General features: G+C 40.4%; 1 protein-coding gene across 2 annotated transcripts in view; it reads right to left on the bottom strand.

Annotated features, from left to right (window-relative positions):
- Nucleotides 1-23,488, bottom strand: part of LOC121281289 (zinc finger protein 346-like) — a 34,502-nt gene extending 11,014 nt beyond the window's left edge. Inside the window, exons 1-6 of one of the 2 annotated variants that reach the window (XM_041194157.1) lie at nt 23,331-23,488; nt 18,185-18,288; nt 17,362-17,451; nt 13,383-13,542; nt 8,385-8,600; nt 3,496-3,595 (exon numbers count right to left, since the gene is read on the bottom strand). In XM_041194157.1, the coding sequence (XP_041050091.1) occupies nt 3,496-3,595; nt 8,385-8,600; nt 13,383-13,542; nt 17,362-17,451; nt 18,185-18,288; nt 23,331-23,415 (755 nt within the window). In that variant the 5' untranslated portion in view covers nt 23,416-23,488. The remainder of the gene's footprint in view (nt 1-3,495; nt 3,596-8,384; nt 8,601-13,382; nt 13,543-17,361; nt 17,452-18,184; nt 18,289-23,330) is intronic. The other variant, XM_041194158.1, reaches the window with a different exon arrangement.
- Between the last annotated feature and the right edge of the window lie 1,799 nt (nt 23,489-25,287).

Below are 25,287 nucleotides of genomic sequence, written 5' to 3'. Positions count from 1 at the left end.
TTCCTCCAAGTGGTTTTCAACATGGAAGAGCACTGATTCATCAGTTGAGGGAGTGCAGTATGTTGTAATCAACCGGAGGTTTCCTTGTCCATGTTTAACCTGATGCCACGGGACTTCATGGGTTCCAAAGCCAATATTGAGGATTCCCAGGGCAACTCCCTCCCGACTGTATAACACTGAGCCGCCACCTCTGCTGGGTCTGTCCTGCCGGTGGGACAGGCATACCCAGGGCTGGTGATGGAGGAGTCTGGGACATTCTGTCAGGTATGATTCCATGAGGATGACAATGTCAGGCTGTTGCTTGACTAGTCTGTGAGACACCTCACCCAATTTTGGCACAAGCTCCCACATTATTAAGGGTGACTCTGTAGGGTCGACAAAGATCGTTGTCATTTCCAGTGCCTAGACCTGTGCCAGGTAGTCCGTCCGCTTTAATTCCTTTTTTGTGTCTCTGTAGTGGTTTGTTACAACTGATTGGCTTGCTAGGTCACTTCAGAGGGCATTTAAAAGTCAGCCACATTGTTGTGGTTCTGGACTTATGTGTAAGCCAAACCACGTAAGGGCAACAGATTTCCTTCTTTAAAGGGCATAAGTGAAAGAGATGGGTTTTTACAACAATCAATAATAGTTCCATGGTCATATTAGGCTTTTAATTCCAGATTTTCATTGAATTCAAATTCCACCATCTGCTGTAGCGGGATTCGAACCCGGGTCCCCAGAGCATTACTCTGGGTCTCTGGACTATGAGTCAATGATAACACCACTATGTCACCCCCATCCCGACTACACCATCGCCGCCCGATCAGCCACGATCTTAAGTGACGGAGCAGGCTCGAGGGGCCGACCGGCCTACTCCTGCTCCTTGTTCGTATGTTCGACGTTTCTTTTTACTCCTCCCGTTTGAATAGCCATCTGTACCACGATGCCATGGTCAATTTGCTCATCTACCCCGCAGATTTTGCCCTCAACCACACAGGCAACAAGAACCTAGTTAACTGTTGGTTGAGGGCGGCCAAGGCTCCTCCAGCCTTGTATATGGGGTCCCCTTACCTGCCTGACCCTTCATCACAACCTCTTATTCATGATCACTGATCAGACCTGCACCATGTCCTAACCTAAGTGGTGTGCCCAAGTAATTCTCCCCCTCCCTGATGCTCTATGAAGATCTGCACCTCAGATGCAGCTCAACAAATCGGAGCTGAATTTCCTCAAGGTGCAGACACTTACTGCAGATGTAGTTACCCATGATCACAATGCTCTCCACAAAGTTCCACATGCTACAGTTGTGCATGCCAGCTTCAATACCACCCCTTTATAACTTTACTTTATTAGTCTATGTATTTAATCCCCAAATTTCCAACTTCTACACTGTTTGCAATGCACTCTATGCAGACTACTCTTTATTAACTAATTTCATTCTGTAACTTTGAAGAAAAGCTAACACACCTAAAGTAGCCCTGTGAACTAAACTCTTTTAATTCATCCCGCAGTCAACAGTCTACTTCTGAAGCTACTGGAATTTTGCATTGAATGGGAGGTTCCCATTCTTGGCAATTGCTTCCCAAGAAAGAAAAGGATCAGGCAATGAAGGAAAAGTGGTTGATCTTCTTGAAGCTACCTTGGGTCTAGTCACAAGCACATCTGAAGATTAGTAAATCTTCTATTACTGGTTTAGATCCACTGGTCAAAAGATCTGTTTTACTTGCAATCTAATAAATGAACTTGCAAAGTGCTTAAGTAAGCAGACGAACTCTGCGGCCCATCTACACAGCTTGAGACACAGTAACAAAGCTACTGAACTGGTTTGTCATCGGTTTATCCAAATCATTCTGTTGCACAGTAGTGGATTACCACCAAGAAGCAATTCTTGTTAGTATGCACCAAATGAGATGCTAAATCAGCAGCATAGTTCAATTCAGAATATGTTTCCCAAGGCAACACAAAGGGAGACTACCCCCATGTCAACCTTTGCCCCTTTCTTTGATAGAAACAGATTCTTAAATAAAATGCCACCTCAGGTCACGAGGGTGAAACAGATAGATGGACAAGGATCAAACTGCGCCAGGTTTCACTAATGCTCTGTAATTGATGCAACATCCAGAGTGTAAGAAAGGGCCTCCTTCACCTCAATATTGCACACATTATGCTAAAGTTGCCTTTTAGAAAATTCCCTGGTGAAGGTTTCTCGTGAAGTTTCAGGCACTGTTGGCACGGGATCAACACGAGTGCTAAACATGAAGCAACATCTTCCAGTATAATCTCTGACTCAATAAATTTAAATGAAGAGCAGTTAAGGATTACCCTAGTCATGCAAGGGATACAGCAGTAGATTGGTTATGGTATTGGACTTTCAATCCAGAGGTTGAGTTCAGGTAGCACCAAGGCAAGTTCTGAAATTGAATTAATAAGCCTAAAATTTGTAAACTGGCATCAAAAAGAAAGGACCATAGAAGCTGCTGTATGCCCATAAAACACCCCACTAATTCACCAATGCTCAGTTCACCAAAGCTTTTGCAAAGGGTTACTACCACCTCTTCTCAATCTAGCTATGTTATTCCAATCTTCTGTCCATGTAGCTGATTCTTAATATCCCCTGAAGTAGCAATAAATGTAACTCTAATAGCATTGCCACATCTAAGGAACAAATTGTTAGTACAAGGGTTGACACCAGATGAAACAGGACGGGAGGGAGGTGTGACCAAAGGCAGAAGAGGCTGTCTGGAACTGGAAGAACTAAACACCTTCTGCCAACTATCTAAGTCAATGCAGCAAGTGCCTGCCCTAAGCAGTGGAGCACATCGCTAATTCAACACCAGTAAGAGATATGCTTAGTAGTTTATCAGCGGACAGAATATTTATGATAAGAGAACATTATAATAGCAGCTTGGGCCTCCCACACAATGGTGTGAATCAGAGCTACTGATCAGTTGGTAAATTTTGCATGGCGTGCTTTATTATGCAACCATCCTGATTTATGAAGTGAAGTCCCTCAGAAGTATAATATTCTGGCCCAAGCATACAATTTGGGTTATTTTCACAAATACATGGCTCTTTCAATATTTCAGCTATATATATTAGGTCATTGAGGAATTCACAAGACAAGTAAAAAGGACTTCCCCAAAAGCCTTTGTAACTCCATTTTGACTATTACAGATACAACTGAACTAAAGTAGTTCAGTTTTTCTTCCCATAGTCATTTCACCAAGGTGGAACTTAAATGCAAAAGCAAAGATGTATCATTCAGATTTAAATGCAAACCATTCCAACAACAATCCTACACATGCCAGACCACTGATTAACCATGTTAATGTATCAAAATGGCTTTTTGCATCCAAAATAAAGATAATGGCAGCAGGTCCAATGGACTCGTCCCTGACTCAAGTCAAGCTAAGTTTCTATGTTATTTTTGTCTTCCCTATGTAGATTGCTATGTGATGCTAAGAACAGGATAATTTTTATAGTTTTGCTTTAAAAAAAACAGGTAGGTGTACTTACTGGTTCTGGTGTTTGGTTCCCTGGATGTGTGCCTGATACTGTTCTATTGAGTTCAGAACAATGTTACAGGTGTTACAGGGGTAGCCTTTAGCAGCAGCAGCTGTGAAAGATTATAATTTAGTTACCTGCCATAATAAACAACGGTTGAATAATGCAATTACCTGCCTATAAGAATGCACTTATCAAAGTTGAAATTTCAAGGACACTTATTTAATAACTATTTGCTTAGCTATTCGGTTTCCTTTCCTCATGCTTCCCAATTTTATCACTTAATAGTAAGAGTTTTTACCCACGTTTTATACAGCATGAAAACTAAAGTCTTTTTTCTAAAAAGAACAGGATTTAGGGGCAAGAGACAGTCCAAAGTTATGGTCAACTGTATTCATTACACACAGATCAGTCAGCATCTATGAAGAGAATAAGGTAGGCTGTTTATGTTTGGGTGTAGACCCTTAATCCAAACTGAGGCCTCAAAAAGCATGCATTTTCATATGGTTAGGAAAAAAAATGGGGCTTAAGGGAAGGATCTATAAGTAAACCAGTCATAGAGGGAATTAAAAACTTTCATGTCATTGAACTTTCATGTTGCTATCATGTATTAATGGTGTTAACATGAAACCTTTCTAAACCACAATTACAGAACTGTGTGCGGCTTTCAGCTTCACACTAAAGCGATACAGAAGGTGCTGCACAGATTCCAAAAGGTGCCACCCGATATGAGGAAATACAAATGCGAAGAAAGACTTTAAAAATTGTGACTGCTTGCATCAGAAAGGAGGATATTAGAGGGTAATTTGATAAGAGTTGTTTAAAACTATGAAAGAACGAGACAGGATAAAACCCAAATTTATCAATAATTAATGAGCTGCCTTTATTTTCATGCGATTTCAGAATGGATGAATGCTGGGATTTTTTTTTATTCATTCACATGATGTGGGCATTGCCAGTAAAGCCAGCATTTACTGTCCATCCCAATTGTCCTTGATGTACAACTGAGTGGCTTGCTAGACCATTTCCAAGTTAACCATAATGCTGTGGGCCAGGATTCACTTGTAAGTTTACTTCCCTAAATGACATTAGTGGACAGCCCAGATGGGCTTTTATGACAATAAGATAGTTTAATGGTCACCATTACTAGCTTTAAAAAAAACCATTTATTAATTAATTGAACTTTAATTCCCCACTGCCATAGTGGGATTGAACTCATGTCCTCAGATCATTACTCAGGATTCTGAATTTCTAATCTAGTAACATAACCATTTTGATACCATATGCCATAACCACTAATGCTAAAATTTGCTAAGTAGCAAATGTGATTGGGAATACATACTCCAGGCTGTAGGATCTTACAGGGACAGGAAAATTGGGAAAGGAGGAGAATTAGCTATATTGAGAAACCTTCCAATTACAGCAGTACAGAAACAGGATTCCAACAAAAGCGATCAGGCAGTGGAAGCCTGCAAAGAATGCTAGACTCAGTTGGAATTGTCTACAGACCTCATGATAGTGATGATGTAGTGGGGTTAGGGAATGTATAAATAGAGGTCAGCGAAGCATATATTAAAATCAATGTGGTTATCGTGGGAGACTCAATTTTCACATAGATTACAAGGGCAACTCAAGTTGTAATGGTAATGAATTGCTAGAATGGATCTGGGACAGTTTTCTAGAACAATGCAAGAATGAAAGCAGGCCATTCAGCCTTTGAGCTTGTTGAGCATTCACTTGGATCGTGCCTGAGCTGTATCGCAACTCTATTTGCCCATTGCTTGGTTTTATATTTAATATCCTTATACTACTTCTAAGGAGCATCATCAACCCGAACTAGTTGGAACCAATGGCCTATTTCCATGTTTTAATTTATATGTAGTTTATATATAATTTGCAGATAATTAACCTTTCCACTCCCTCTTTGTGACTGGTTTATCGACTGATTCTCTTCCCTCTCAATTTTTTTCCAACCGCAACAAAATCTTCATTTACCTTGCAGGCTTCAGTTCCAATGAAAGATTTTGCATCTAAAAAACTTTGTAGCCTGTCTTTTCTTTTACAGATGCTGCAGGACCTGCTGTGCATTTCCATATTTTCTGTTTTTATTTCACATTTCTAGCATTTGCAGATCTCCTTTATCGTTTACAATTTAAGACAAACTAGTTTATTTTCTTCCTTTGGTAATGTAGCTTTTTCGAATCTTTACTTGCTTCAGTAAAATATGAAGTTAACTAACAACCTAATTATTTTAATGACTGTTAATACTATGGGAAGGGGAAGCAAATCAGCATTTTTTTTAGATGGAGGATATTTTACATCTCTCTAACTTTACAGTTAATCTATAGCTTTAGTGACATCTGGTGAGCTAGGCACTTTATGTCAGCCTGATGTAAAATAGGATATTCCAGTTTCTGGTGTAGACTTCCCTCACCCTGATAACTGATGTGTTTTCCGCTATGTATACTGCAAGATCGGCTACCTTCTAAATCTTAGCAATTAGCATTCCGAAGTCAGCGGAGAAGCCAATAAAGCTATTTTGGAAGAGTAGCCTATGCAAATATAGCTTTGCACAGACTTTTTTTTAAAGCAGCACACAAAAGATCTCTTATCGCCACAGCAGCATTTAATAGCAAATTTTCACCCACAGAAAGGCACAAGAGACCAGTGATTTAATCTCAACTATGTTTATTACCATGCAGCCAAAAGATTAGCCCTGGACTTAGTAGCACTTATCTATTCATGTTTCCTGATGCAACTGTCAGGTAGAAAGCTGAGGCCTGTATGTGTTGCAGGGAACTTAGAGAATACTTTTTCCTTAGTGAGAATGCATCTCCAAGTTCCCACCCTGTCACTTCATATTTCCATATGGAATCTTTTGGCTAAATTCTGCTTTTGCATTGAGTATCAAAGCTACCTAGGCCTCCTAGTGAAATAAGTTGCACCTCTGTTCCCTAAAATGATAAACTGATTTTCCATGAGGTAGACTTAGCTAGAAGAAAGATACAAAAAAGCAACAATAAAAGTGATGAACAGGGAATTAGGAGGTCTGAATCAGTTACATAAAGAAGAAATGAGTTGATGATTTTGCTATTTTTGTTCCCTGAACCACATGAGTTTTAAGCTCATGCTTGAACTCAGCTTTGAGATAATGTAAAATCTTTTGACATCCACTCATAATTCAAGCAAGCAACAGTAATTTGGGCATATGAAATCTAAATACTTGCAAAAGGAGACATTTTCCAGAAGGAAAAATTGGGCTTTGCAGTAGGGAAGAAAACAGTTTGTTAAGAGTACCTCATAGGTATGCTACTATATCAAAACAACTCAATAAAAAACTAGCCAGTATCTCACCACAGCCAACAGAACAAGAAACTGATACATGTATGACTATACATTTTTAAACTTAAATAAACTGTATTGTCCCCAGTGGTTCAACTAGATCAAAACAGTGACTAGCCAAGCCTTCCGGTCCACCAATATTCTAGGTTCAGTCAATATAAGTTGATATCAGCTCTACCTGTGGGAGTAGTGTACGTACATGCACAAGAAACAAAAATAAGCCACAATCATTACCAATTCCTAGTGGGAATGCAAACAGTGTAGGGCTCAACTATTATGTCCTTCATGGAAAACAACACATCAACATTCACTGTCTAGCTTCATCAATGATCAATTGGGAAAGATATTACAGCTACCCGTGAACTAGATCCCAGCAAAAGGGCTGATGCTCAGAAACAGTGCAAATTGCACACACAAGTGCCACAGTACAAGTACAAGTATGTTTTTTTCTGGATTTGTAGGATATTTCAGCCATGTGCCAATGGCAATAACATGATGGCAAACCAACAGTATGTCATTAGAAGTTTGCCTATTTCCAAATAGAAAAATGCCATTCACTCCTTGGATGCAACAATTTGTTCAAAATTAGCAGAAAATATTTCCAAAGGGTCAGACTGCAATGAACAAATAGCCAACAAAACAAGTTGGACCATAATGGTTTTCAATCGCCTAGCAAGTAGTGCAAGGTCACAAATGACTAGATAGCTAATGTATGAGCAACACAAATAGTTTGTTTTAACTGCAGCATTTCATGAAAAAAGTTGAACTGGGGATTTTAATTTTGAGTTTTATTCATGGATAAATACATAAACACACAATAATGCAAGATCCATCAGTTTTGAAAATAAATGGCGATATTCCTTTTACAAACAATGCCAATATAAAGCAAGTAATATCTAACCTACATATTAATTAGTTGTATTAGACTCCATCTAATTTTTTCACTAAATAAGATGTATCAGGATTCTTTTAATTGTGGCTTTGATAATGCATTTATTTTCTAATATTCTCCACAGAAAAAAGAACTACAAATTACTGAATTTCATATGTTTGCTCAAATCCAGAAGCATTTTTCTTATTTCACATTATATTCTGTGCATAAAAATGGCAATTACACTTTCCTAAACTGAACACTGCAGTTCAAATGTTAACACTGAAGGCACATATATTTTACAAAAGTAACGGAAGTTTCCATGAGATGTTTACAATTTCCTCAGCTGGTTTCAGTGAGCAGGTTTTGTTTTTATATATAGGATCAGCTTTTGGGGTATAGAATTACAACATTTTACCCAGAAATAAAAACTCACAAACATTGATAATCTGACATAAAACAGAAAATGGCAGAAATACACAGCAAATTTGTCAGAATAAGAAAGAAAAAGAATGATGGATCGATGTTTTGGATACAGATTCTTCCCCAAGTTCTAACGTAGGATCTCTAATTGCCTTGCACTTTATTTTAGCAAATGCTGAGGCCTAAAGTGTATTTCCAATATTTAATCCCTTTTCTAGTCACATGTAGTATACAGTGCACTAGTTTCTGCAGGTTGAATACTCACAGTTATTACCAGCTTGTCCCAGTTGTTCCAACAACTTTGCTTTTGTCTCACGTTTCTTGTGTCTTTTGCCCACATAGTGTTGTTTGGCAATAGCAGGATGGTTAAAAAAAGCTTGACACAGGCTACAGTACTTGTCAGGGTCATTGCTCCCAGGTTCAACATTGGACTGCACAGCAGAAGTTGGGGCAATTTCTTTCTTTGCCTTAGGGGCAGCTGCTACAAAAAAAAAAATCCAAGATGTTCATACTGCAACTGATCTGGAGAGAGTAAAATTTATCTTTATGTTTAAAGCAAATTGGCTTCCATTCAGGCAACTATAAATTAAAGAACTTATTATATCATTTATTACTTTTCATGCCAAAATCCTTGAAGCAACAAAGACAAAGATCTTCAACAAGAGTTACTATAATCACAACTATTTTGTGAAATTTTCCCACTGATCATTTTAAAGTTTTGAAATAGTGTTGCGGAGAACCAAATGCCTGTTGTTGGTAGCTTTTAGTTTTGCAACCAAAATACTGCTAACAAACGACTTCAAATATTGACAAGATAAACAATCTAAAAAATAAAGCCTCAGCTTACATGACATTATCTCCAAAAACATTAAGAGATACAAGTACACAATCATTCCCAATTTCAAGACGACTGGAAATGTCATTACTAATTTGTAGAAGATTCCTTGAAGTGCAAAGGCAAGTTCCAGGACAGAAAAAAGTGTTGGTCCTCTAACTAATTTAAAAATAGGTTGCACTTACAATCTTTGCTATCTTTACTAAGTATGCAAATTTCCTTCTAGCCTGTGTCCAAACGGGAGAAAGTTCACAAGTTCCTTCAGCCGTGTAAAAGGGAAACTACTAAAGGTACTTATACAGGTCAAGTGTCCTTTATCCAAAACCTTGAGGCCAATTGCGTTTCAGATTATTTCAGTTTTTGAATACCGCATATAAGCCTAGGCCTACCTGAGTTACAGTGGCCGAAGCCTAGGCTAACTGTTGTCTAAAGTAAATAAGATGGCTAGAAAAATAAGCTGTACCGCTGAATAATAGAGTGTACCTGTAATAAGTTCCCACCCATGGCGCAACCTGCTTGTAGGAGAGGGTTCGCAAAGTAAACAGTGCAGACAAAAACTGCAAGGTAAACATTCAAACAAACTACTAGACTTCCGACGATAAAGATCGAGTGTGGTCAGCAAGGTTTGTGTTGGCTCGTGTCAGAGACTTCCTAGGCTAAAGGTTGATGGGGTTCAAAAAAAGTGCGGATTTTGGATTTACGGATAAAGGATACTCAACCTGTATATCGCTCTGTTGTCTTCAGGATGACAGCACTATGTCATTTTCTCAGTGCTGCTCTTCCTCATTTACATTCCTATCTGGTCCCAATCTCCATTAGACCCACCCAGAACCACAGCTTATGAAACTGGTGCCAGTTTACAAGACCCAAAATAGTGTCCGTCTTTTACCATCAAACAAATTGAGAGTCAGTTTATAAGTGCAGCTAATGGAGAGAAAACAATTTATTTGCCAAGAGCTAATTTAGGAAAATACAAACTCACTTTATTTCTAGGGTGTCCAGCTCCCTAAGCACAGGGCAATGACTCAGTGTGGCTCAGTTTGCAGAATTTTCACATCAAGGCAAAAATTGTGGGTTCAAACCCTACTCCAGGACTGGATATTGATATGTTAACTGTATTCGAAACGTTAACTGTATTCCTCTGCGCAGATGCTGTCAGACCTGCTGAGTTTTTCCAGCTATTTTTATTTTTGTTACTCTTGACATCCTGGTAAACATTTCTTTCTCAACCAGCATAATCAAAAACAGGAAAATTGATCATTCTGAGAGTGGATATTGCTGCAATAAACATAGCTGCCATATTTTCCCACAAAAATCTTGAAAATAATCATACATGAAATTTTAGGGGGCATTTGAGATTAAGTGCTAAATAAAAGCAAGACTTTAAGTCTTTGTAAAGATATTTTAACACTGGTGCTATTTTAGTTTGGATTACAAGACACTGGTTTTGATAATCCTGCTCCCAGTTCTTAACCTACTATATCCTTGATGACCAGATTTTAGATCAATTTTATTTTTCTGGGTCTGTAACTCTTGCTGGGATGAGAGAGTCAAATTTAGCAGTGCAAATGTTGAACCCCTAGAACCTGAATCAAAACAATGGCAGTATAAAAGCAGTTTGAATATCTTCATGTTGCTCCAAATCTTTAACAACAGCTTTTCAGTATAACAAAACTTGTGTTCTCAAAATGCCAGCAACTTAATCAGCAATTTAAATTTGAAACCTAGTCATTATAGTTAGGCACTTGATCCTGTATTCTGCTAACTTGCTCAATCTCAACTACTAGCACTATTTGTCCAAAGAACAGCTGGGTTCAGTCCTTACTCTCTATATTTGTTTCAAATTAATTGGACAAAGGCATGAGTTGAGCTGTCTCACTAACACTTAAATACTTAATTCGAATTTTGCTCAACTGCACCAAACTAATCGCCAGTTTTTGTCATCTTAACCATTTTTGAGGTTAGTCTGTTTTCTACAACAATGCAAAGCACACAAAAGACTGATTTTTATCCTTGGAGCTTCACAGTGAGTAAACTTCTCCATGTTACTCGTTACCTTTGCTTTAATTCATTGCAGCTGCATAGAATGGCTGCAGCACAGAAGGTGGCCATTCAGCCTGTTATGACTGTACCAGTTCTCTATAAGAGGAACTCACCTAGTCCCACTCCCATCCTTTTCATCTCTTCAGGACTCATCCAATTTCCATCTGAAAGCCACGAATGAATCTACCTTCACCATACACTCAGGCAATGAATTCTACATCCTAATCACTCACTGCATAAAAATGATTTCCCTCATGGTTTCCATTGGTTCTTTTGCTTATCACCTTAAATCAGTGTCCTCTGATTCTCAATGGGTACTGTTCCTTTCTGTGCTCTCTGTCTAAACTTGTCATGATTTTGAACGCCTTTTTCAAATCTCCTCTCAAGTTTCTCTTCTCTAAAAGAACAACCCCAACTTCTCCAAACTATCCACATAACTGCAGTCCCCTATCCCTAGAACTATTCTCATAAATCCTTTGTGTACCCTCCCTAAAACATTTACATCCTTCCTAATGTGCAGTGTTCAGAATTGGACACAATACTCCAACTGAATTCGAACCAGTAACTTATAAAAGTTAACGGTAACTTCCTTGCTTTTGTACTCTATGCCTATATTTATAAAGCCAGGACTCCATATGCCTTATTAACTCAACTTGCCCAGCCACCTTCAACAATTTATGCACATATACCGCGATGTGTCTCTGTTCCTGCACCCATTTCAAAACCATGTTCTTTATTTTATATTGCCTCCCTTTGTCCTTCCCACCAAAACATCACTTCACACTTCTATAAGGTTCATCTGTCATGTGCCCATGCATTCCATCAGCTTGCTCATGTCCTCTTGAAGTCAGGTGCTATCATCCTCACATTTCACAATACTCCAAATTTTGTGTCATTGGCAAATTTTGAAATTGTGCCCTATACACCCAAGTCTAGGTCATTACATAGATATCAAAAAAAGCAGCAGTCCTAGTCCCGACCCCAGGGAAACCTCATTGGCTACATTCTTCCAGTCCAAAACATAACCATTCACTCTTTCCTGTCACTCAGCCAACTTCACATGTGTGCTTACCCTGTCCCTTTTAATTCATGTGCTTCAAATTTACTGGGAAACTTTATGTGACACTTTATTAAAAGTATTTTCATAGTCCATGTATACCACATCAATTTAATTACTGCCATGAATCCTCTCTGTTACCTCAAAAAATTCAATCAAGTTAGTTAAATATGATTTGCCCTAGACAAATCCATGCTGGCTTTCCTTAATTAGTCTAACTACTTAATTTTGCCAGGGATTATTGTTTCTGAAAGCTTCGCGTTTAAACTGACTGGCCTGTAGGTTTGTCCTTGCACCTCTTTTCGAACATTTGCAATCTCTAATCCTCTGGCACCACGTCTGTATCTCAAGAGTACTGGAAAATTATGGTCAGTACCTCCGCAATTTCCACCCCTTACTTCCCTCAGCATTCTTTTGTGTGTCCCATCTGGCTCTGGTGACTTATCAACTTTAAGTACAGCTAGCCTTTCTGATACCTCGTTATCAATTTTTAGCACTTCCAGTATCTTAGCTACCTCACTTTTCTTTATAATTTTGACAGCATCTTTTTCCTTGTAAGGTCAGAGGCTAAATACTCATTTATTACCTCAGCCTTGCCCTCTGACTCCATGTATAGATCACCTTTTTGGTCCCTAATTAGCCCTAGCCCTCCTCTTATTACTTTTTTTACTATTTGTATAAGAATCACAGAATTTTAACAGCCCATCGTGTCTGCACCAGCTCTCCAAATGAGCATTACGACCTATTGCCTTTGCCCTGCACTCTAGCACTTTGTTTCTATTCAAATAATCATCTAATGCCCACTTGAATGCCTCGATTGAACCTGCCTCCACCACACTTCCAGGCACTGCACTCCAGAACTTAACCACTGTGTGAAAAAGTTTTTTTCACGTCACTTTTGCTTCTTTTGCAAAAGACTTTTGGATTCCCTTTTATGTTAGCTGCTAGTCTCTTCTCGTACTCTCTCTTTGGTGTTCTTTGTCAATTTATATTTTTTCAGTTACAACATTTACAATTAGACAAAACTTTAAACTAAAAGACAATTTCCCTTGGGAACATTGTAAGGGCAGAATGCAGTTCCTAATTTAGAAGGGTGCAGCAATTTCATATTTTCAGGTTCATATGAACATGATCAAACATAGCCCTGAAGCAGTTTTTTTTTTCTTACCATGTGCCACTTCATCAGTGGGAAGTTCCTGCAGTCATTTGGCCACTTTTTTAAATGCAATAGGACAGGTTGTTGAATACCAGCTAATACAACTGGATGTATAGAAATCATGCACACAACCTTAACTATCTAGCACTGACAATATACTAAGATCACTTACCAGAGGATGCTGGGGTAGTTTCATCTTGCTTCTGCTTCAGTTTCAGAGTTTTTGCATGGTTTTTTCCCTGGTAATGCGACTGGGCAACAACTGGTGATGTAAAGGTCATATTACACAGTGGACAATACTTATTTCGATCCACTTCTCCATTGCTGCTGTCCTGTTGGAAAGTTCAAAAATTACTGATCACATTAACTCTAATGTTAACGTTCTTGTGTTAAGTAAATCACATCTCAGAAGTTGATCTGAATTGGGTTAATCTGTTAAACAAGCAAATACATACATTTACACACACACACACTCTTATTTATTTTACATTTAAACACATACACACAAATACATACATTATAGATAGATTTGACTTTAAAGCAAAATAATGGACCAGCTGAGATCCATTGACAGTAACTGCTGTGCCACATGTGCCAAGAAGTTATATTAAAGGGTTATACCTTTCAGCAAACACACTAATTACAACTGGTCAATTAACATTCAGTCTTAATAACTAACACCTAGTCAGGGACATACAGCTGATCAACTGTTAACTACCATTAACCTGCTTTCTCTCAAAGAAAACAAAATTTTATTTCAGTTTGATAAAACACTTTCTAAGCAAACTGCCAACAGGAATTTTGAGATAAAATTCTGTTTTTGTTTTGGAATTTTGAGAAACTGGAAATTTACAGGCAACTAGGGGATAAGCTATAAATACACAAAAGGAAATGAATGGGTCCCAGCTGGTCCATCATTTTGCAACTATTTACAATGTATATATGTCTCATGTTTTGTGTATCAAGTGTTTGTGGATATCAATGGGTCAATATGTTTGATTGTATATACTTAAGTAATGGTTTTAGTTTTATCCCCTTATTCTTAATTTATTAAGAGCAGATAGAGTCCTTCAAAGAGAAGATAGTGCAGGTACAAACAAGGCACATTCTGATGAGGAGGAAAGGAAGATAAATCCAAAGCTAGAGCTTCCTGTACAACTAAAGATATATAAATTAAGGAGGTTTATGATAAATAACTGCTTTATAATTTAGTAGAGAACCAAGCTGATTATAAAAAATACCATAAAGAACTGCAAAAGGAAGTAAGAGGGGCAAGGAGAAAATATGAGATAGATTAATGGATAATATAAATGGAAACCCAAAGAGGTATTTTAAAAACATACAAATAAGGATGGGACTGATTAAGGACCAAAAGGAGATCTTGGTGAGGCAAAGGGCATTGATGAGGTATTAAATGAATATTTGAAATCTGCCTTCATTAAACAGGATGCTTCCAACGTCACAGTAAAGGAGGAGACAGTAGGGGAATGCGTAGAAAAATAAGGCCAAGGTACTTAAAAGATTGGTAGTGCCCAATGTAGAAAAATAATCCAGTCTCAAAAGTCATGCACCCTGGAATGCCAAGGGAAGGGAGGGTGAACATTGCAGAGGATCTGGCCACATTTTTCCAGTCCTCCTTTGATACAAAAGTGGTACCAGAGGATTGCCAATGTCGGATAAACCCAGCAACTATAGGCCAGGAAGCAGTACCAACAGGAAAGAAATTAAAATACAGACGTGAGACAGACAAGAGGAAAGGGGGCAACTGAAGAGCGAAGGTTGTCAACAATCTGAATTGGACAGTTGGTTTCCTGAGCAGTTGGAAAGCATGTTCAGGACTGCTGCCGTTATTTATTTTATTTCCGAGTGATTGAATGCCCAGTCAGCTGTACCATGCGAAGGTTGGTGATTCACATTCATCCACACTACTACAACCAGCGTGAAATGAGAGTTGAGAAGGTTCCAGTAAAAAGTGTGCCACTGTGTAGAAAATTGCATGAGCAGAACCCTATTTACGTGGAAACTGTTGCATAGAGTCATAGAAGTCTACAGCAGAGAAAAAGGCCCTTCCGCCCATCGAGTCTGCCCTGGTCAAACAAGTACCTAACTATTCTTATCCCATTTTCCAGCACTAGACCCATAGCCTTGTATGCCATTGCATCCAAGTGTACATCCAAATACTTCTTAGGCATTATGAGGATTTCTGCCTCTACCATCCTTTCAGGCAATGAGTTCCAGATTCCCACCACCCTCTGGGTGAAAAAATTCTTCTTCACATCCCCTCTAAACCTCCTATCCCTTACCTTAAACCTATGCCCCCTGGTTACTGATCCCTCCACCAAGGGGAAAAGTTCCTTACTGTCTATCCTATCTATGCCCCTCATAATTTTATACACCACAATCATGTCCCCCCTCAATCTCCTCTGCTCCAGAGAAAATAACCCCAGTCTATCCAATCTCTCCTCATAACCAAAACTCCCCAGCCCAGGCAACATCCTGGTAAATCTCCTCTGTACTCTCTCTAGTGCAATCACATTCTTCCAATAATGCACATTCCAGAACTGCACACAATACTCTGGCTGTTGCCTAACCAGCGTAACCTCCCTGCTCTTATATTCTATGCCTTGGCTAATAAAAGGCAAGTATCCCATATGCCGTCTTAACCACCTTATCTACCTGTCCTGCTACCTTAAGGGACCAGTGGACGTGCACTCCAAGGTCCCTCTGATCCTCGGCACTTCCTGGGGTCCGACCATTGGTCGTGTATTCCCATGCCTTGTTTGTCCTGCCCAAGTGTTGCCTATGAAGAATAGGCTAAGTCCTTGAAGGAAAGGAACTGGTATTCTTCCCAACGAAAACCCATGCTTCAAAGAACTTTATGACTAAAACTGGGGCCATACAGGCAGAGTGGATCGTCTAATAAAATCTGAGATTTATCTTTGTTGTATCTGCTATTCCATGTGCAATTTATAGTTCACACTGACAGTGATTTACTTGTTAATTTATGTTTAATTTATATTGATTCTGATACATGGTAAAAGGAAAAGTTACAAAAAGTGAAATCTTGTTCGTTAATTGTTTAATTTGAGTGTCATTCAATAAATCTGGTTCTTTTGGTTTTATGGATCCCTTTGGGGATCGTTGTAGTAGGAAGAACAGAAAAACAACATAGTATTTAAACGGAGGGAGACTACAGAATGCTGTGGTATAAAGTGATCTGGTGGTCCTCATTCATGAATCACAAATGTTAGCACACAGGTACAGCAAGAAACCAGAAAGGCAAATGAAATGTTGGTCTTTATTGCAAGGGGGTTAGAGTATGAAAGTAAAGTCTTGTTACAACTACATAGTATGTTGATGAGACCACACCTAGAATATTGCATACAGTTTTGGTCTCCTTATTTAAAGGAGGGATATACATACATTGGAGGCAGTTCAGAGGAGGATCATTAGGTCAATTCCTGGGATGAAGGGGTTGTCTTACAAAGAAAGGTTGAGCAGGTTGGGCCTATACCTATTGGAGTTTAGAAGAACGAGGGATGATCTTATTGAAACATATATTCTGAAGGGGATTGACAGGTTAGGTGCCGAGAGGATGGGGCATCTAGAACTTGGGGCACAGCTCCAGAATAAAGGGTCTCCCATTTAAGATGAAGATGAGGAATTTCTTCTCTGAGGGTCATTGGTGGGTGGGGGGGGGGGCCAGCAGGCAGGAAAATGGAGTGGGGGCCATGATCAAGTCAGCCATGATCTTATTGAAATGGTGAAGCTGGTATGAAGGGTCAAATAGCCACCCATAGATGAAATTTAATACATAGAAGTGTAAAGTGATTTACTTTGATGAGTTTAAATGTAGGGCCAGAAACCAGCAAATCTGAGGTACATATACACAAATCTTTGAAGATGACAGAACAAGATGTAAAGGCTGTTAAAAAGGCATATGATATCCCTGGTTTTGTGGAGGCATTGAGTACAAAAGCAAGGAATTTATGCTAAACCTTTATAACTGGTTAGACCCCATTTGGAGTATTATGTTCAATTCTGGGCATTACGCTTTGTCAAGGCAAAAGAGACTGCAAAGGGCCAACAAATGCACGATGGTCAGAAGGCCTCCCCTGTGTTCTATCATTCTATGATTAATAGATACTTACAGTGGAATCCTTTTTTATTATTTTGGCAACTGGTTCACCATCTTGATGGAGCTCCTCATAGCGACGTACTTTATTAGCATGTTTCTTGCTCTGTGGATCATAGCAGAACTAGTGATTGACACAAAGATTACCCACAACTCTGAACTATTAATACATTGTAAATAACGAAATGGTGGAAAAAGTTGTTTGTATAAAAAACACGTAGTTATTGCCCAAATTTAACATGCTATGCTCAGTGCAAAAGCTGAGACACAGCCTTCATGGCAATGATGCTCACTGCAATGAAATGGCTGCAACTAAGTTATACTCTTTTATACCAATTCAAGCAAAAGGATCTCATGCCTTCCTTTTTATTAATTCTATCTTTAAAAAGTTTGTTTCTTTTGGGATATTTCAACATTGTGCTATAACCCACTGTCATAATGTATTGACATATCAATATTAAATTTCAATTTAGCAGCCCAGATTCTCCACACAGCAAGTTCCAGCATTTGTCTAAATCACTGTCTCACATGCAACATTTTTACTTAAAAAAAAGCTTGCAGCAACTTTGCTAATTCTTCTAGTAACTAGTTAAGAGTAACAAAAATGAAGAGGAGGAAGAAGCAGGAACATAGATCAATGATAGAACCTGAGATTTTCATAGCCCTGAATGCCTCAGTACTATACCAGGTAGTACAATTACTCAATAACCAATAAGGAACTGCCTGCTGTGGATTTTTGAACAGATCTTTCATCGGCATTCATGCTCAGCATGCACTAATCACACCTGATATAGCAAATAGCCAAACTCATGTTGACACATGGTCTGCTATTTTATTACCTGGTAATGTGCTAGTCTCTGGGACTCTGAAATCAGCACAGCGTTACACACTTTGCAGTGAGTGTCCGTGAAGAGTTCACTATTTCCTTCGATGATCTTTTGTACTGTAAAAACAACCAAAAGAGTTAAAGCGAAACAGTAGAAATTCTGACATCTTACAGTAATTGTCTCCTTTAAACACGTCCATTAGATTTCACTATTTTCCCTAGTCTGTCAACATCTTTAGAAACAATAAACTTTTTATAATTACTTAGATACTGTAATAAAGCACAGCACACCTTCTCACCTTCATACTATTTTTTTTGGTTTTAAAATAAAAATTATTCTGTTTCCTGTTCGTCAATCCTCTATCCAAACTAACATATCACCCCAACACCATGAGCTCCCATCTTGTGCAGTAATCTTTTGTGTGGCAACTGATCACTGCCTTTTGGAAATCCAAATACACTACATCTACTAGAACCGCTGCTCGTTACATCCTCAAAAATCTCTAATAAATTTGTCAAACACAATTTCCCTTTCACAAAACCATCTTGGCTCTGCTTGATTGCATTATGATTTTCTAAATGTCCTTCTACTAGTTCATAATAATGGATTCTAGCATTTGTATTAGAGGGATGGTACTTGGGGAAGGAACCAGACGATAGCCAGCACTCATGCTATGCTGCTTAAATGTTAGTCAGTGCCCATAAACTGCAACATTAAAATAAATACAAAAATCTTCCAAACCCAACTCAGAAAGTGCAAATCTTTTATTCCAAAGTAATTTTACTACTAAGCCCTTTGCTGTCTTCTTCCTCCAGTAACTCAGGTCTAAAGCTCTTCAGATCTGTTTCCCTCCACAAGGTGACGGTGTTTGCTTCAATTCTACAGGTTACAGTAACCCTCTGGTTCCTCACCAAAGTGGCCAATGCATTTATCTACTAAGCCCTCAAAGAATCATATTTCTTTTTTGATTAGTCAGATACATGACACTATACTGTGCAGACAGCAAGAATCATATTATAAGTGATGCTTCTCACTATCTGCACAAGCAAGTATGATTTTCCTGACAAGTTTTTGACAGAAAGCAGAGGACTTTAAACTCCTGTGCAACATCCAGGTGACCCATAGTACACAAGTTTTAAAGTGCAGCCTAGAGTACTTTCTAACCTTTGATGTTGATTTTTTGTTGATTCTATGTAGTAATCTGTACATTTAACTTACCCCTTTTTAAATAAAAAAAAATTACTATTTTCACAATGGTTTGCAAAATTGCTGTACTCGTGGAGTAAATCACCCTATTCACAGCATGTGTAAAAATTCACAGGTTTGATCTCAATGTTACATCAAGCCAAATCACTTGCCTTAAATCATGATGTGTCTCAAGCTGATCAGAAAGGTTTTGCCCAACAATCTTTCCCCAACTACTGACCTCCTCCCCCTACCCCATTATGGGGAATTAAGAAACAAAATTGTCTATATTTTCCCGCAGTGCATAAATGAATCAATCTATCAAGCAAAACAGCAGTTTGTTATGGGAAAACAAGTTATGCAGCATCTGTGGAGAGAAAAATGGTGTTAATATTTCAGGACTATGACCTTGCGTCACAACTGGACATTAGAGATTTAATAATTTATAAGCAAGTACAAAGTCAAGGAAAGAAGGGGGCAGAGTGGGGAGATAGAAGAGGGTACGAAAAAACAAAAGTGATAGGATGGAAGGCAGGAGATTTTAAATGGGATGATGTGAAGGGCAAAAGGGTAATTAATTGGAGAAGTAAAAGATAGATCTAGAGGAACTATAAATGACATCAGCAGAACCACTACAAGCATCTGTTGTCCAAATAAATGGGAATAGTGTTACAATCTAAAGTTGTTTAACTTTTTCAGTCTGAAGAGAGCAGTCACCATAGCTTCTTTAGTGTCGCCCCCGAAAAACTCTCCCAATTCACCTACAACTGCGCCTTCGAAATCCCAAATGCCTAACTCTTACCCTTCCATACAGCATTTCTACAGCTACCAAGCTGTTCAACCAGACCTTCACCTCTACCTTTGATTCCCTGATTCCCCCAGGTAGTGTCCTCTTCATATTTGCGATTATTAGCCTTCACTGCAAAAAATCAACCATCCTTGTGCACCATCTCCAACCTCTCTTCTCTCTAAAGTCCTTGAATGTGTTGTCACTTCCCAAATCTGTGCCCATCATTCCCTGAATTCCAAGTTTGAATCCCCAATCATGTTTCTACTTCTACCAAAATTTTGAAGCAGTCCACATGCCAATGCAAATAACACCCCACGTGCTAGTGACAAAGGTAAACTATCCACCACCTATCTGCACGATTGACCAAACCATTCTCCCTCAATGCCTCTCCATTATCATCCAGCTAAGTTGGACTGCACTCAACAGAGTATCACTTGCAATGGCTTTTCTTCCTGCTTCCACATGTTATTTCTGGAGTCACCCCCCCACCCACCCACCCCACACCCCAAGAATCATTCCAACAGACTCCTGGCCAGCCTCCTATACTCTATCCTTCGTAAACTTGAGGTTGCCAAAATCTCTACTGCCTGTGTCCTAAATACAAAGTCGTACTCATTCATCATGCATGTTCATTGAACTACACTGATGTTAAACAACATCAATTTTAAAATTTTCATCCTTGTTTTATTCCTCCATGGCCTCACCGTCACCTAGCTCTGTAATCTCAGCCAGCCCTACAACTCTCCCAAGATATTTTCACTCCCCCAATTCTAGCCTCTTGAGTATCCTGATTTTAATCACTCCACCACTGGCGGCCATCACTTCAGCTGCCAAGTCTCAATGATCTGGATTTCCCTCCCTAAATCTCCTCATCTCTCTTTTCTCCTTTAAGGCGCTCCGTAAAACCTACCTCTTTGACCAAATTTTCGGTCATCTGCCCTAATATAGCAAGAGGATCTGTGTAAATATTGATTCATAATGCTCCTGTGAAGCACCTTGGGACATTTCACTATGTTAAAGGCATGATAAATAGAAGTAGTTGCTCTTTTTGTAAAGAAGGGTATCTAAGTAGGGCTGGAACAAGGAATGTGCTAAGCATTCCACAAAAAGGCATACGAGTTCCCATTGAGACACCTTTCTGAGCACCTCTTTTCAGTCCAAAAATGTGACTTGCAGCCTCCAGTCATTTACCATTTTAGTTATCTGTCCCCAGCCTCCTACACTGTTCGAATGAAGTTCAGTAGAAACTCAAGGAACAGCACCTGACTAGCCACTTCACAGCCATCTAAACTCAACATTTACATAAACTTCAGATCATAACCCCTGCACTGAATTTTTCAGACTACAGGTAATGGGTCTGTTGTTGCCACTTACACCTCCTTTTGACCCATTTTTGTTTACTTGTCCCATTACCGCCCCCTTTTGCCTGACACCAGCATTCCTTTTGTCACTTAATGAGCTCTATCTCACATCATATCATAAAACTTAACTTTCGCTCTTTCCTCCTCTTCTGTTACCTTTCTTCCCTGATACAAAAACAATATACTGCAGCTACTGGAGATCTGAAAACACAAAATGCTGGCACGCACTTCTGCTCTCACCCCTTACCATTACCACTGCTCCCTCCCAGAACCATGATAGAGATGCCCTTGTCCTCACTTTTCATCCCACCAGCCTGTATTCAATGGATGATCCTCCAACACCTCCAGCATGATGTCACCACCAAACATCTTCCCCTGCTCTCCCCTTTCAGCATTCCAAAGGGGCCATTCTCTCTGAAACACCCTTCCTCTCCTCTGTCACATCCATCCTTTCCTACGGCATCTTGCCATGCATGTGCAGGAGATGCAACACCTACCATTCTACCTCCTCCCTTCTCATTACCTAAGGCCCCAAACAATCCTTCCAAATGAATTAGCAATTTACTTGTTTTTAGTATACTGTATTTGCTGCTCACAATATAGTTTCCTCTAAATTGAGGAGGCCAAACACAGAGTGGGGGACCGCCTTGTGGAACACCTCTATGTAGACCACAAGCATAACTCCAAGCTTCCTGTTGCTTGTCATTTCAACTCTCCACTTTGCTCCCACTCTGACTTTTCTGTCCTTGGCCTACTAAAATGTGCCAATAAAGCTCAACACAAGCTTCAGGAACAGCACTCCTTTGGGTCTTGCACCATGAAATTCTTTAACCTCTCCTGCCCTCCACCCTAACATAGACTTTTCCTTTTGTTCCTCCTCTCCCCTTTCATTTGCTCAAAATCCATTAGATTTCTACATTTCTCAATTCTGAAGAGTGATCTGAACTCGAAACATTAACTCTTTCTCTCCACAATTGCTTTAATATCTGCTGAGTTGTTCCAGCAATTTTTGTTTCAGATTTCCAGCATCCACAGTATTTTACTTTTATCTTAGATTTCTACATTTGTTCAATTCTGATGAAGGGTTATTGATCTGGTGTTCATCAATCTCCAGATGCTGCCTTACCTGCTGAGTATTTCCAGCATTTTCTATTTTATTTGAGATTTCCAGCATCTGTAGTACTTTGCTTTTATAAACGCTGGAAATAACAGCATGTCGGCAGCACCGTGGAGATAGTTAACATCTGATACAGTAGTTCTAATGAAAGGCCACCGACCTGAAACATTATCTCTTTTTTTTCCCAGTGCACAAATGCTGCTTGAGCGTTTTCCAGCATTCTTTTCTAATGCCCTGGTTCTGTACAGGCTTATAAAACGTTAACTTTTCTCCCCCAGATCTCACGAAAGACTATCGACCTTAATAATATACTAGCTGCGTTTCTCTGTCCACAGATGTTGCTGATCATTTCCAACAGCCTCAGTTTTATGTTTGTAATGGAAGCTAGTGGGTGCTTCATTTACACCCTCCACCCGCCCCCCCCCCCCCCAAATCGTCATCTCTGCATGGAAAGGGACGGGAAGTTTCCAACTGGAGGTCAGGTGCTGATGCGCTGCTTTGCAGATCTCGATCACTGTGGGTGAGGGCCTAAAGCAAGAGCTTGTAGCCGGGGTGGGGGCGGGGAAATTAATCTTCGCTGTTAACCCCCTCAATAAACCAAATGCGCGACCCTCCTCCTCCCCCCCCCATCACTGATTGGAGCTGCCGCCACCACACCCCCACCGTGTACTGTGTTCAATACTGGTACGGTTGGGCCGTGCTTACCAGCCCCGTTGCCGGTGGAGTTGTCCCCGGCACCGGCCGGCTTGAAGCTTTCCATCAGTTGAGGAATCGGTCGCTCCGCCGCCATTGCTCCTACTCCGAGGCCCGCACTCACTCAGACAGAGGGTGAGCTTGGAGATCTCGCGTGAGCACAGCCGGGCGGCGCGAGACCTCCCCCCAACCCCGCCGCTTCCAGAAGGTTCGTGGCCGCGTCGTCAGGTGGGGTTGCCATGGGAACCGGCAAGCGCCGCGCCTGCCACGTGACTGGGACGGAGCCGTCCAGGTGAGAAATGTTCAGAGTGGGGAGACTGTCCCCCTTTCACAAACACAGAGATAGGGATACCTTCCCCACCATAGCAGCCATGCAATTTCTTTGAGAGGGACTAAATAAAAATAACACAAGGTCGATTTTTTTTTGCAAAAATATACTTTATTCATAAAATAGCTTCAAGAACATTCCAAACCGTTTCAAAATCACCATCACAAAAGTACAATCAGGTTCAACTTTTACAACACGTATAACAAGGTGCATCAATACAAACAATGAATATTACAATCATTTGCAGACATTCATTTTGAGCTGTACATCCCGAGGGGCTCTACACAGTTCCCAGCCCCTCGGTGCACTGTGGCAGAAAGGTCTTAGACAGCGACCCTTCCCCATTACGCCTTTGCGGCAGCTGCCTCAAGCTTCAGTGTATCCCTCAGGCACGTAGTCCTGGACCTTGGAATGTGCCAGTCTGCAACACTCGGTCAGGGACAACTCTTTGCATTGGAAGACCAACAAGTTTCGGGCAGACCAAAGAGCATCTTTCACTGAGTTGATGATCCTCCAGCTGCAGTTGATGTTTGTCTCGGTGTGTGTCCCTGGGAACAGCCCATAGAGCACAGAGTCCTGTGTCACAGAACTGCTCAGGATGAACCTCAACAAAAACCACTGCATCTCTCTCCAGACCTTCTTTGCAAAGGCACAATCCACAAGGAGGTGAACAATGGTCTCGTTCCCACCACAGCCACCTCGAGGGCAACGTGCCGAGTGGGTGAGACTCCTGGCGTGTAGGAAGGATCTGAGGGGGAGGGCCTTTCTCACCACCAGCCAAGCTACGTCTTGGTGCTTGTTGGAAAGTTCTGGCGATGAGGCATTCCGCCAAATGACTTTGACAGTCTGCTCGGGGAACCATCCCACAGGATCCACCCTCTCCTTTTCCCCCAGAGCCTCTAAGACGTTATGTGCCGACCACTGCCTGATGAACTTGTGGTCAAAGCTGTTTCTCTGCATAAATTTTTCCACGAGGTACAGGTGGTACGGCACGGTCCATCTACTTGGAGCATTCTGCGGTAGCGTGGCCAGACCCATCCTTCGCAACACCGGGGACAGGTAGAACCTCAGCACGTAGTGACACTTGGTGTTTGCGTACTGAGGGTCTACGCACCGCTTGATGCAGCCACACACAAAGGTGGCCATTAGTATGAGGGCGATGTTGGGTATGTTTTCTCCCCCTTTATTTAGAGGCTTGTACATTGCGTCCCTCCTTGACATCGACCCCCATTGACTGCAGCCGGAGCAGATTCTGCATGTTTTTCTGGACATTTCCCTCTGTTCCTTTCTAGCTTTCTGGGTGCCTTTGAGGATGAAAAACTTCTTGATGTTTTCCACCAGTGTGTCAGGGACTCAAAGAGGGGTTTCACGGTTCTCCAACCTTTGTAATCCCTCTTGAGCTCCTTTTTGTTCTCTGGGGTCAGCAGTTGCACGTTTAGCTTCCATGCCCCCCTGCCCACCCTCTGGTCTTTCTCTAAGTGGCAGTCAGCCAGAAGGAGGCAGTGGTCAGAGAAGAACACCGGCTTGACATTGGTGGATCTGACTGCGAGCGCTCGGGACACAAACAGGAGAAGGTCGATTAAGAGAGGAAAGGATCTGGAAAATTCCTCTGATGTTTAAAAGTTCAGCAGACTCTGTTCA

The sequence above is a fragment of the Carcharodon carcharias genome, chromosome 8 (genome assembly GCF_017639515.1).
Source record: "Carcharodon carcharias isolate sCarCar2 chromosome 8, sCarCar2.pri, whole genome shotgun sequence".
In the NCBI taxonomy this organism is placed as follows: domain Eukaryota; kingdom Metazoa; phylum Chordata; class Chondrichthyes; order Lamniformes; family Lamnidae; genus Carcharodon; species Carcharodon carcharias.
Note: the sequence above shows the minus strand (reverse complement) of the source record. Positions and strands in the feature narration are given on the sequence as shown.